Source organism: Cibotium barometz, chromosome 36 (assembly GCF_041138505.1).
Source record: "Cibotium barometz isolate CiBa-2024 chromosome 36, ASM4113850v1, whole genome shotgun sequence".
In the NCBI taxonomy this organism is placed as follows: Eukaryota; Viridiplantae; Streptophyta; class Polypodiopsida; order Cyatheales; family Cibotiaceae; genus Cibotium; species Cibotium barometz.
Genome location: NC_141081.1, coordinates 11,765,584 through 11,779,133, shown reverse-complemented (window position 1 = coordinate 11,779,133; position 13,550 = coordinate 11,765,584). Strand labels below are relative to the sequence as shown.

The 13,550-nt window shown below is 40.9% G+C and overlaps 1 protein-coding gene across 1 annotated transcript; it reads left to right on the top strand.

The window, feature by feature from the left end:
* The first annotated feature begins 6,177 nt into the window (after window positions 1–6,177).
* LOC147617489 (pyrophosphate-energized vacuolar membrane proton pump-like) lies at window positions 6,178–10,595 on the top strand. The gene is made up of 8 exons (XM_086775743.1): window positions 6,178–6,566; window positions 7,334–7,908; window positions 8,035–8,417; window positions 8,512–8,598; window positions 8,723–9,053; window positions 9,315–9,725; window positions 9,831–9,890; window positions 10,143–10,595. The coding sequence occupies exons 1-8, from the start codon at window positions 6,347–6,349 to the stop codon at window positions 10,344–10,346; spliced, it is 2,271 nt and encodes a 756-aa protein (XP_086631869.1). The 5' UTR covers window positions 6,178–6,346; the 3' UTR covers window positions 10,347–10,595.
* The last annotated feature ends 2,955 nt before the right edge of the window (window positions 10,596–13,550 follow it).

The following is a 13,550-nucleotide window of genomic DNA, read 5'->3' as shown; positions in this document are numbered from 1 at the left end:
CAATGCCTTGTCTCGTAGGAGAACCTACCCTAATTTAAACAATTGAATGCATGGATAATTAGTTGACATGTGGTATTTTGGGACCTATGTAACCTTTGTGGAAGCAACCTCATTGTAGAGGGTTCAATTGGACCTCTGTAACCTTTTTGGAACCAACCCCATTGTAGAGGGTTCAATTGTGTAATATCTTTCTCCCCCCCTCCTCCCTCCCTCTTCCCCCTCTCGTCGCTGTGGGTTGTGCATTTTCAAGCAGGTATGGTATTGTAGAATGTTGTCATGTATTGATGAATGGTATTCACTTTATGAGCATTCATCGGTTTGAAATCCTCCAAAACTGATAGGGGATTGGCAAGAAGAGGAGAGAAGAGAGAGGGTGAAGGTGCTCTAACACATACTCGCTCTTTCCCAAAAAAGTTAAATAACCTCGATGTGGAGGATGTAATGTTGTCATGTTTTTCTGTTTTCACTCCCTTTGGCTCACTATCGCCCTCTTCCTCTCAAATAATTATGTCATGTTACTCTCCCCAACTGTCTTTGCCCCTCTCTCTCTTCATGGAGGGTGGAGGATATCTTTTTGGTGAAAAATCCTTGTCCCCCCCCGTGCAACGAATTCAGGGGTGCTAGCAGCGGAAGTAGTACTTCTTGCGCGGGGCAGGGTCCCTTACTCGGGGCCTTGCCCATGGATATCCGAATAAGAGACTAATCCCTCGATTCTTCTAAAACCGAACCCGAAAAAACTTCCCTCGCTCGAAAAGCACGGGCAATTCCTCTAGGATAATTTTACTCTAACGTAGTCAAAAGCCTTAACTAACTGAACTGATCTGACCGAACCCGTAAGTCCCATAGTCAGATCAAGGAAAAGATTGCACTTGGATCATAGAGACCAATGCTTTTTTCCTCATTGAGAGGCACAGCTGTTGATTCTTTTCCATAGAATAATTTTTTATCAAGAATTTACTTCATCTATCGTACCATAACAGAATTGAGTCTCATTTTAGGGATCCATCAGTCCAGCCTAACCCCATCCAGTCCCGTGGGTTAGCCAACCGCTCAACCACTGTAGTGATGGGATCCATTTAAGAATTTGGTTAGGTTTTGTCCGGGGTACGAGGGAAAAGAGTTCCTAGGCCCCCTGTTGAAATATACAAGTGAATAGGGTGTGTGCGGAACAAGCTCTTGGCTAGAGGCTGTAAAAGAGAATCTGTAAATGTGAGAGAACCTATGAAAAGGTGAGAAGAATCTACTGGGAGAGAATAAAGGGTAGCATTAGGAGATTTAGGAGGTGTGGAGATATTCTGGGAGAGGTAATAGAACCATGATTCCATCAACACGGTGCATACTAGCTTGAGGATTATGTAATGCATTTGCATATGAAGGTCCCGCACAACAGATCCATAAGCTTGTGGCCCCATTGGTGGAAAAGTGTTTGGTGCATATGGATACAACATAGGTCCACCCGTAAGGTTCTTTGCCTTCATCTGCATCTTGACTCAAGCTTGTGATCCCATCATGCAACTCCTTGTTCATCATAAGTCAAACCTGTCCACCATGAACTGAAATCTTTAGTCCATCCTTTCAATCATAGTTTGCATGAGATACATCATGTTGTTCATGTTCATGTCCCCGCCTTCTTTAGGTATTTGTGGAACATTTGCCTCTTGATGCACCCCTTCATTGAAATTTCCACTAATTTCTTCTTGCATAGCTCCTTGAACATCCTGATTTGCTTCTTGTCTTTCTTCCGATGTGCATGCTTCATACTCAAGAGCTTCCTTGTAGCTCCCCTTGTTGAGTTTGGCCTTTGGCATCATCTCAATTGCTCAAAAGACTTTTGAAAGGATTCCCAAACTCCAAATTGAATGGTCTTTGGCTCTATGGATAGGTAATGATGTGTACTAACACAATATGCAAGGACATAAAATTTTTAGATGAGGCAAGTACTCTTTGTTTTAGGGTTTATGAAAGTACATGTGCTGAAAATGGAAAGTTGACTATATGATGACCAATACTCAACCGATTTTGATGATCTATAGCTTGCTGGAACTATCTTAGCATGTACTTTCATTTCCCCAAAGAGTTTGACCAAAGTCAAAGTGAAAGTCAACTCTATTTTGACTTTTGTCAAAAAAAATTCAACTGTCACTTTGACCTAGCAAATGAAATCAAAGAGTTAAGAGCTTGATTGGAAGAGCTAAACAAGATATGTAAAGACCCATGCGACACGATCTAGAGTTAGGTTTGATGATTTCTGAAAAAACCCTAATTTCACCGCCAAACAATGTCAGAATTAGGATCTTTAAAGCTTGACGCAAAGTATTTATGGAGTATTACAAGAGGATGCAAAGACCTAAGCAAGACCTAAAAACTTGTATGACTGAATTTAGGGTTTAGGTTGCAGGTATGTAAGGGATTTTTTAGAAATTTTGACATGACCTTTAGGATTTCGACCGAAACTCAATCCAATATACTTATGCCATTGCCTTACTCCAATTGCAATTACTAACACAGTGATTATCAATGCACTTTGCTTGTGCCACTACTTTTTCCAAATGCAACTTCCCAGAAGATGATTGTCGATGTAGTGCTTTTGAAGCTTGCCGATCTCCTAGCCAAGCTCTTCCAACCCCCTTACTCAAGTTTAAATCCAAGAGCAAGGGCTTGGGCTAAGTCTTCACCACTATTATACCTAATCCCCCACCATACCACTTTACCATGGCACTCATGGCACGTTGAGTTCAAGATGCACTCTCCTTGGCCTCTTCTCCTTATTGCCAAGGTACCCTCACCAGATATCTAGATTTTTAGTTATGCAAGAATCAAATGAAAGCTTAAAAATGGATGAGAGTGTGGGTCACTTACAAATGGCACTTATAGATGTATGCCAATTCCATCAATACAAGATTTTAAAGATGATGATGAGGATTGCAAAGGTGAGCTTCAAAAGGATGTCTTCCCATGTATAACTTCAATCACTTGCCTTTCACAATGCTCAAACATGTGCCTCTTCACAAGAGCATATGGGATGCCTCATATCACTTTTATCAAACATGATCAATGGCATACATCTTCCTTCCATAAGCTCACATGAAAGCATAGCATGATTCATACATGTCATGTGACATATCATAGTATGAAAATGGCTATGAATGGTATCTACAACTTTCCAATGGCATGTAACAATGCATAAAAGGATCTCAATGCCATAGATTGAACCATGGAAATCCTTAATTGCCAAGCAATGCTGAAAATGGAACCAGATCCCCCAAAATACTTCCAAGAAAATGACAAGAATGCTTAAATCGTGCTTAGGGTTCTCCTAATGCTTCAATTGAAGACATATGGTTGCATATGGTCTTCATTGAGGCATAGTATAGCTCTCCATACAAGTGAATAACATGAGTATTTGACCAATTGCAAGAAATTAGGGCTATTATTATGAAATCCCCAAATGTATCACTTGAGAGTTGGAGAAATTGAAGGAATCAGCTAATGTAGAAGCATGATCAAAGCTTAGTCATGATTAAGAGCTTAATAAGCAACTAATGAAGCCACACTATGCATTCTCATCTCCATGGAACCCTAGGAAAGAAAAACGCAGCCCGTTTTTGCTCAAACGCTGCTAATCCCACAAATGATGGACATTATGTGCCCTATCTCATGTAGCAAGACTCTCACAAGAGTTACTAACCATAGTAAAGTCCATTGAGCTTAAAGAATCACTTACAGGCAACATTTGAACTCCACGTTGATTCTTCAAGACTCCAAGATGAACAAATTTGCTTCCAAGATGCCCTAGAATAAAAAACTTGAATGGGAAGAAAGGGGAAGATTAAGAGTAGGTCCACACTACACAAGAGTTGTCCATTACACATTCACTTTGGCAAAAAATTTACCCGCTTATCAAAATTGATCCAAAATGGCTCAAATTTGAGACAAACCATGTCCAAATACCATGTTCAATTATGAAGCTCTGAAGTAGCCTCTTCAAGTTCAGCAAAACACACTGTTTATAATAACTTCAAAAAGAAACATGATTTGCCTAGTAAGAACATTAAGATGAAACTTATAATATGAATAAGAGCCTTAGAAGCTGAGGCAAGGACAAGTGTATGGCATGTTAGTTGAGCCTTTATTATTTTCTAAGAGACGTGTAAATTTAGCAATACACACTTACTTATGTTCTTAGGGAAAGGTCAAGATCTCATTTCTTATTTTGATGTGCTCATTCATGTATTTCTTGTTTTTATATGGATGTAAGGATATAAATTCCGTGGAATATTTATTACTTGCATATATAGCCTCTCTAAAAGTCAAAACTAGGCTATCATGAACCTTCTAGAAAGCATAAAAACGTAAACAAGGCACCATGCCCTATTGCGCCTACACTATTTAAACATCAAAATAGCATGTCTCCATTCTTTTATACATAAACGTGTCATGCTGCTACACATCTATCTCTATCTCCCCCCTCTTTTGTCCTTTCAATCTCTACCTCTTTTATTACAAGGCAAGGACATACAAATATGCCATAAAGAATAAACATAAAGAAAGCTTTCTTTTTCCTATGCTCCAATAATTGTATGATATAATTGGAGTAAATGTATATACTAAAGAAAGGAACCAAATCACTTTAAAAGCTAAAAATTCTCGATGTTGAAAGATTGATACATGTTGGGTTAGCATACATTAATCCATTGCTATTGGGAAATTTGCTAATAGATCTTTAGAAAAGAAAAAGATGCTTGCAAAGGCAATAGTTATCTATAATTTTTGCCACTCTCTCTCTCTCTCTCTCTCTCTCTCACACACACACACACACACACACACACACCCCCCCAAACAAGAGAAAGCACACACACACACACACACACACACACACCCCCAAACGCGAGAGAGAGAGAGAGAGAGAGAGAGAGAGAGAGAGATCCTTCACACACTTTGGTTCTTTAGTGTCATTGCATGAAATGGATCAATTCTTATAACCATTGTAAGGAGAAGGGCAATAGTGATCACAAGAAAAGCACATCACAGAGAATTGACAATCATCAAGATGATGCACGGGAAGTCATGAGCTTTGGTCGTGCTAGTCACTTGATATGCATTAATTTAGTAGAATCTTGAGTTGGAGAGACTAGACTTATATCAACGATAGACACGAGTTATCTTGTCATCGATAGTGCATTGGGAGTCTCTTTTTGCATTCTCCTCTGGTATTGGCCCTATAGAATCATTCTTCTCATTGCCATGTGACCGTTGAAAGTTAGAGTCCAATTCTTGAACAATTATTGATGCTTGTGGCCTAGGGGTGGGGACTGGGGTAAGATTTTTTTTGAGTCATGGGAACAAATGGGTGGAGCGAGGGATACGCTATATAACATGTTTGTATTATTGTTGTCATCAATCATTTGAGGATACTGCGGGGTTGTGATCATGTGGACATTACGTGGTTTGCGGGCTGCCAGCTGGATGCCCCCTCTTTTGGCGGCACTGCTAACTTTTCGGCGCCCGCCGCTAGATCTAGAGCGGTATTAGTTTAATCATTGCCATTTTGCTTTTTGCTCGCCAAATCGGGGTTTTACTAGATTTCATAAATTAATTGCAAGTGGCGAAAAAGCCCTTGCACGTGCGCAGCGTGATCCATGAAAGCTTTTCTTATCGGTTCAAACCCTGCCACGTGTGGTGACATGGCCTCCCGACCGTCAGTTAGTACGAGAACCCTATCGGGAGTTTGGCCAATCAGCTAACTAGGCGCAAGCGCTTTCGTGGCCTTATAAAAATAGTCAATAAAATTCGAGCCAAAAAAATAGTCAATAAAAATCGAGCCAAAAAAATCGTGAAGCTACATTCGTTTTTCTATTTTTTTTATTTTGAATAAAATACAATAGGCTTACGTGTACGGCCTTATAAATAATAATCAGTAAACTTTAAACCACGAAGTCACAAAAATGAAGAATCTGACGTGGAGAATGTACAGCTAAAGGAGTCGGACGTGGCTGCTGACGTGTGTGCAAAGTGTTGTCAACGTAAGCACTACTTTGTGTGTTTTGTCTGCCTTGTCAGCTAGGGAGTGTGCTCCATAAAGCCTCCATTGTGTGCCAGCTCAGTGGATTTTGCCATGTCAGCTAGCGAGTGTGCCGCCAGCTCAGTTGCTGTAGCCGTTTAAGCTAGCTAGGCTAGCCCTGCATTTAGTGAACACGTCGATCGTGCCTTTACGTGCCCTTCTCTCGCACACCCATGCTCCTCGCCCCTCTTGAAGAGACCTGACGAAACCGAAACCCTAGGCCCGAGCTTCAAATTCTGAGCTTCTCTCTCTGTGCCAGAGAGAAGCCCTCATCTCGCCCTCGCCATGCCGCTCCTGTCGTCTGTGTTAACGGAGGTCTTGATCCCGGTAGCCGGGGTCATCGGCATCGTCTTTGCGCTTGTGCAGTGGTTCATCGTCTCGAAAATCTCTGTCTCTCCGGCCGATTCCAGAGACAATGGCAGCGGCGAGCACCTGCTCGAGGAGGGCCCTGAGGACCCGGATGTTGTCATCAGGTGCGCCGAGATACAGGAGGCCATATCTCTAGGTAAGCTTCCCTGCTTGATGTGATAATGTTGCCATATCTTATCGCTTTGTAGGAAGTTTTATTGCGTGCCCTGTTCCATCCGCCTTAGGGTTTCTATTTACTTAGCCACATTGTCTGCCACATCTAGTCTATGCGTTTGCTACCATGCATACGAACCTTGAAACGGGCTGGCTGTTGTAAATTTTCCGCAAATTGGCCTCTGCATGAATTTCCTGGACTATGTCCTACACTGTCTGAAAAATCCATACAATGCAATTGCTTTAGTGTGGGTGGGACAGTAGGAGCTAGGCAGGAACTAGGGCCAGAGGTATTACTCACGTGAGAGAAGCAGGGCTCAGGGTAGAGGCATTATATATTTGTGTGTGTGTGTGTGTGTGTGCAGAAGCTGTAAGCATGCTTACAATAGGTGTATTGGGTCCTTGCATGCAGATGTGAGAAATGCCTTGGATTCAGTCTTCCATGTGTCTGCTGTGAGTTATTGTAGGGACAATGTTAGAGGCCCTGCATATGCTTGTACCGTCACCTTTATAAACTTACCTGAGGGTTGAATTTCTCATTTTATTCCCTTTCTTGCTGAAAGGTGTCTGTATCATAACATTTTACTTGGTTGATATACCCACTGACATTGCATGTTGTCACCTCCACATGTTCACCTATGGAGAACATTGGATTTTTTTGGACTTTGGAATTTGTTTTTGTACTAATCTGGATTTACACTGCTGCATTTACCATTTTGTTAGTATTGTCCTGACACTTGCTCTGCACAGGTGCCAACTCTTTTCTCCTGACAGAATACAAATACTTGGGATTATTTTTGGGAGTTTTTGCCATTATCATTTTTGTGTTCTTAGGATCGGTGGAGAATTTTAGTGTCACCCCTCAGCCTTGTGTTTATGACACATCAGCTGAATGTGCTCCAGCACTTGTGACTGCAGCTTTTACTACTGTTGCATTTATTTTGGGGGTATGCACATCTGTGTTGTCTGGTTATCTTGGCATGAAAATAGCTACCTATGCCAATGCTCGAACAACTCTAGAAGCCAGGAAGGGTGTAGGCAAGGCTTTCATTGCTGCCTTTCGCTCTGGGTCTGTGATGGGCTTTCTTCTTTCGGCCAACGGGCTTCTGGTCCTCTACATTGCTATCAATTTATTCAGCCTGTATTACGGTACAGAGTGGGAAGGTCTCTTTGAAGCTATCACTGGTTATGGGTTGGGTGGTTCCTCAGTGGCTCTCTTTGGAAGAGTAGGTGGCGGAATTTACACCAAGGCTGCTGATGTAGGTGCTGATTTGGTCGGCAAGGTTGAGAGAGGCATCCCTGAGGATGACCCAAGAAATCCTGCGGTAATGTTGAATGTTTCTACATTGTGGACTCTTTTGGATTTTAGTATTCTGCAGCAGCGTTCTCTTTTGTTTCAGATTTGCCATGCTCAATGTGTTTTAAATCCATAGTTGTTGTCTACTCGTCAGGTCATTGCTGATAACGTTGGTGACAATGTTGGGGATATTGCTGGGATGGGTTCAGATTTGTTTGGCTCCTTTGCCGAGTCTTCATGTGCAGCCTTGGTTGTGGCTTCCATCTCCTCTTTTGGGACTACTCACGATTTCACTGCTATGTGTTTCCCTCTTCTCATCAGCTCCATGGGTATTATTGTGTGCTTGGTCACGACCCTGTTTGCCACTGAGTTCTATGAAATTAATGATGTGAAGCAAATTGAGCCTACACTAAAGAGGCAGTTGATCATCTCAACTGCGTTGATGACACTTGGCATTCTTCTTGTCTGCTACCTTGCGCTTCCATCCTCGTTTCATATATACAATCTAGGCAACACGCCAAGGCTGGTGCAGTGGTGGTAATGTATCTTGAATTGTTTCTAACACTCAGTTTCTCAATTGGTCTATGATACCTCCTTGCTAGTTAGATGCTCAAGAGTTGGATTTCTTCAGGGAACTGTTTTTCTGTGTGGCTGTTGGACTCTGGGCTGGCTTGATCATCGGGTACACAACAGAATATTTCACAAGTAATGCGTACAGGTATGCCTTGTCTGACATACCTTTCGCTGAAAGCTTTTCTTAGCATATAATGGTGAATTTCATTGTCACATGATTGATATGATTTGCCTGTTCTGAACTGGAGATTTGGCTGATTTGCCTGCAGTCCTGTTCAAGATGTGGCAGACTCATGTAGGACAGGGGCTGCCACCAATATTATTTTTGGCTTAGCATTGGGCTACAAATCTGTCATCATTCCCATATTTGCTATAGCAATTGCAATCTATGTCAGCTTTGCTTTGGCTGTGTTCTATGGTATTGCTGTCGCGGCTCTAGGGATGCTCAGCACTTTAGCAACTGGTCTTGCAATTGATGCGTATGGGCCAATCAGTGACAATGCCGGTGGCATTGCAGAAATGGCGGGAATGAGCCATCACATTCGCGAACGGACTGATGCCTTGGATGCTGCAGGCAACACAACAGCAGCTATAGGAAAGGTATGAAGTGATTGTTGTAGGTTGTTTCTCCCATTGCAATATGCATTGTGATATCTCACTTGAGATTATTTCATTTACTACCTTTCCATGGATATGCTGAATTGTCTAAAAACGTAGTCTTGTTGTTACCTATTTGCCCATCCTGTCCTTCAATAGGTTTGGCTCTGTTCAGTCTTGTTATAGATTGTATTTGATTCTGTTGTGCCTGATTATGTATGTTTATCCCTTGTTATATAATTTTTGTTTTGCCAAATATCACAGGGTTTCGCAATTGGGTCTGCAGCTTTAGTGTCATTGGCTTTGTTTGGAGCTTATGTAAGCCGGGCTTCACTCTCATCAGTTGATATTCTATCAGCAAGGGTTTTCATTGGGTTGATTGTGGGAGCCATGCTGCCATATTGGTTCTCTGCCATGACAATGAAGAGTGTAGGCAAGGCCGCCTTGAGCATGGTGGAAGAGGTCCGCAGGCAGTTCAACACCATCCCCGGCCTAATGGAGGGTACTACCAAGCCAGATTATGCAACATGTGTGAAGATTTCCACTGATGCATCCATTAAGGAGATGATCCCTCCTGGGGCTCTGGTCATGTTAACTCCTCTCATCGTGGGCATCTTGTTCGGAGTGGAGACTCTATCGGGAGTTTTAGCCGGTGCTTTGGTCTCCGGTGTGCAGGTATGTTTCTTGGAACGTGGTTGTTTAAAGTTTGTGCTGGTTGTTATGTTTGAGCTTTGGCTCAATAAATGGTGTGTGTTTTTTTTGCTGTTTGTCTTGATCAAGATTGCGATCTCTGCTTCAAACACCGGGGGTGCATGGGACAATGCTAAGAAGTACATCGAGGTCTGTTTTCTCAAACGCCCACTTCTAGTGAGGGTTTTACTTTGCTCTTTCAAAATCATCAAGTGTATCACTAAGGGATTGTGGATGTGGGGAAAAGTGAAGCAGTGGTTTTTATAGAAATCGATAGATAGAGAGGCTAATGAGCTGGCTATGAGAAATTGATACATTGAAAGCCGTTATGGCATATAGATGAAGACAAAGAAATCAATGTAATGAACTGGGCTGGGTACATGCTTTCATGTGTGGTTGCAGGCGGGTGCTTCGGTGCATGCACAGTCTCTTGGGCCTAAAGGTTCAGACGCACACAAGGCAGCGGTGATTGGTGACACAGTGGGTGACCCTCTGAAGGATACCTCCGGCCCCTCTCTGAATATCCTTATCAAGCTCATGGCTGTGGAGTCCCTTGTCTTTGCACCTTTCTTTGCTGCGCATGGTGGCTTGCTTTTCAGGATCTAGTTCCTTAGATGCCATGATGTGTTGTTCACTAGGTAGTCCGTTAGGCAGTGTCTTGCCTTTAGCATAATTCAGCGTATGGAAATCAACGGGAATCTTGGCCCTTGCTTTTTGAGGTTGGTGCTCGTTTTGTAGTTCTTGGCGAGTTCTAGTTTGTCTCATTTTGTACCCTCTTTATTAGGTTGAATCAGTGTGATTCTTTTTTTTTTTGGGGCTGAAATGCAAAAACCACATTCTATTTTGTTGTGATTATATTGGATGTAAGTTCAAGCAAACTAACCACTGATATAGCATCTTTGGAGGTTATACTTACTTGGGAATGGGTTCCATCAGCATTGGTATATTTAGGATATCTAAAGTTTGATTGAGAGAAGTTTAACAATGGCATCTTTGGAGGTTATACTTACTTGGCTTGAGAATGGGTTCCATCAGCATTGGTATATTTAGGATATCTAAAGTTTGATTGAGAGAAGTTTAACAATGGCATATTAATTAAAATAAACATTGATCATCATTCTCATTAATCCAAGAGACAAGGTACATGCAAATATATAGTTGCACAAAGCAACCAACCACTACTTGATGTGTGTGGACTCTAATCGTGCCGTGCCAAGCCAACAATGCTTCTGCATCTTCAAATCTCTTCCACAAACTTTTTAACTCCTCCCTTGACCCTATTTCAAGTCATTACATAAAAGGATATGGGAGCATATAACAATCCAATTTAAATACAAGGAATCATAACCAACTACAACTTAGATTTGAAATTTGAACATGCGTAAATTAATGTACACTTAAGATGACAGTTGTGAATACGCACCCAAGATGTTTTTTAAAACTAATAAGCACCATATGTGCTACCTTTACTTTGAGGTGAGTAGCACTAAGGATTGACCGTGGTTATACTCTTACAATAAATATCAAATATTGATTTACTATTACATCTTTGAAAATCTAACGTATTTTACATCTTTAACTTGTGTGTTTTGCATGTTTGGAAACTTCTCTTTGGGTAAACCACTTTGGAAGTTAGCATGGTTTCACTTGCTTGACCTATCGTGAGATGTTATGCCATTTTATTTACTTAAATGAACACTTAACTTTTGTAAGATGGCATTGGAACATATAAAATAGTCTTACCTTGCGCTTAATGTCAAAGAGAAAAAGTCAATGGACTTATTGTACATAGTTGCTTAAGACTAGTAATTGAGGTTTCAACACTTTTAAGTTCAGTCTACCTAGTATGAAAACTAGTCATTTTCACTTGTATATGTCATTTTTTACAATAAGCAAAACGTAATTATTCCCTTGTAATAGCTTGCTTGTGAGCTTCCCTTCTTTCCTCCTCCTTCCTAGCTTGTAAACTATTGGATTCATGCATACTAAACGGATATTTGCTTGAATAGGATTGCTTGAATGTATCTCTTCCATTACATTTTTAATTTTTATCTTTTGAAAGAGAGCACCGTCGTGCAAAGGACCATCTCTTCTTCCCTCTATCAAGGCATTGAGAGATATATCTTCATCCCATTGGCAACGGAGCATTCCAGTGTGACAATGAAGTGAGGACGTGATATACGACCTAGCACACCCACATTGGGGAGTTGCATTTGTGGCTCTAAGGCATGATCCAATGACACATGCTTCGACAAGACAAAGGTAAGCTCTTGACTTGAAAATATTTGGCATTGCTATGGGGGATTAGTCGAGGGCTTAGCTTCGTTTATATGTTTATTCCAAGCTATTGGAATCTCCCATTATTGCTCAATGTTGATTAGGAGGCCACACTTTGAAATTCATACGATTTTCGAGCCATTGGATATGCTTATTTATTGTTAGGAGGCCGCACTCCGAAATACATATGATTTTTGAGCCATTGGATATGTTTGTTCGTTGTGTTTGATTTTGATTTGAACTTTATTTACATTAGGACATTCTATTTTCATCTGTTTTGCATGAAATTAGAGTCTAAGAAGTTTAGATGTCATTACTTTGAGCAAGGAATAGCTTAGTAATTATAATTAGGAGTGGAATTCACTTTGAAAACATAAGCATTGAGCTCTATGGTTGACTAGAGTAGGATAGTCATTTTTTTGTTCATGCATTCATAATTTTTTCATGGATTGTTGAATTAATAAATTAGAAGCATGCAAATCCATCAAAAAATTAATTAAAAATATTTATTACTTACATCATAATCATTAATTAAGATTAAAATCGTTGATTGTGTTAATAAGTTTTTTAAAAATCTCAAAAACCATAAAAAACCAAGCAAAACTAGTTCTTGGATAGGGGACGTGAACCTACAATCCCACGCAACAAGGCATGAGTTTGGACACATGAGCCTAGATACGTGACTTTCTTGTCATACGATTATAAATTTCAAGGAAAATTCTATCCTTTGTAATTATTAGAGAATTAAAGTACGCTTATTACCCAATAAGTACACACCAGCCTTGTCTAGACCTAGTTTCTAGATTTTTATGTCCCAAGTAGGCTTATTTCTTATAAGGGAAAAACATGAGCCAAGTTCATACAAAAAAGACATGAGCCTACATACATAAACCTAGAGGTGTGAACCTGCACATGACGTGAACCTACACACGTGAGCCTACATATGTGAGTCTAGAGGCGTGAGAGGCTTGGACATGAATAATGCCATCAATGGCAAATAGAGGAAAAATAAGTCCCCTAACCTCTCGGTAGATTCAGCGCACAACAGAGTTTAGGAGACTTAGAGATGTGAGCATAAACATGTGAGCCTATATTACGTGAATCTAGAGACATGAACCTAGAGATGTGAACCTACAGCCTGTAGACATGAGAGTAGAGGTGTGAACCTAGACGTAAGCCTAGTAGCCAAAAAAGAGGGGGGGAGGGGATGTGTCTGAAATCATTTCCAGACCGGCACCAGAATTGCTAAGAACCTTTGATGCGAACTTGTTGATTTGGATGAACTGTTGGAAACAACAATACAATCAACTCTAGTGTATTAAACCACACTTCCAAGCCTTCAATCCTAGTAAACAACCAGTACTCAGCAAATTGCTCTCCTATTTTAAGAAAGCTGGACTTCTTAGGATCCACCTCCACACGTGAGGAGTCAATGAAACATAAACGTGAGTGGAGGAACAATGGAACCCTTGAAAACAAGAGCCACCACGGTCCTTCGAGCTCTGGATTCACCAAGTGGCTCTATAAACAATG

What these genes read in the sequence shown, in the direction of transcription:
- LOC147617489 (XM_086775743.1), top strand. Translation starts at nt 6,347, where the DNA reads ATGCCGCTCCTGTCGTCTGTGTTAACGGAGGTCTTGATCCCGGTAGCC. An exon ending in ATGACCCAAGAAATCCTGCG is followed by an intron (nt 7,909 to 8,034) that starts GTAATGTTGAAT and finishes TCTACTCGTCAG; the next exon opens with GTCATTGCTGATAACGTTGG. An exon ending in TTCACAAGTAATGCGTACAG is followed by an intron (nt 8,599 to 8,722) that starts GTATGCCTTGTC and finishes ATTTGCCTGCAG; the next exon opens with TCCTGTTCAAGATGTGGCAG.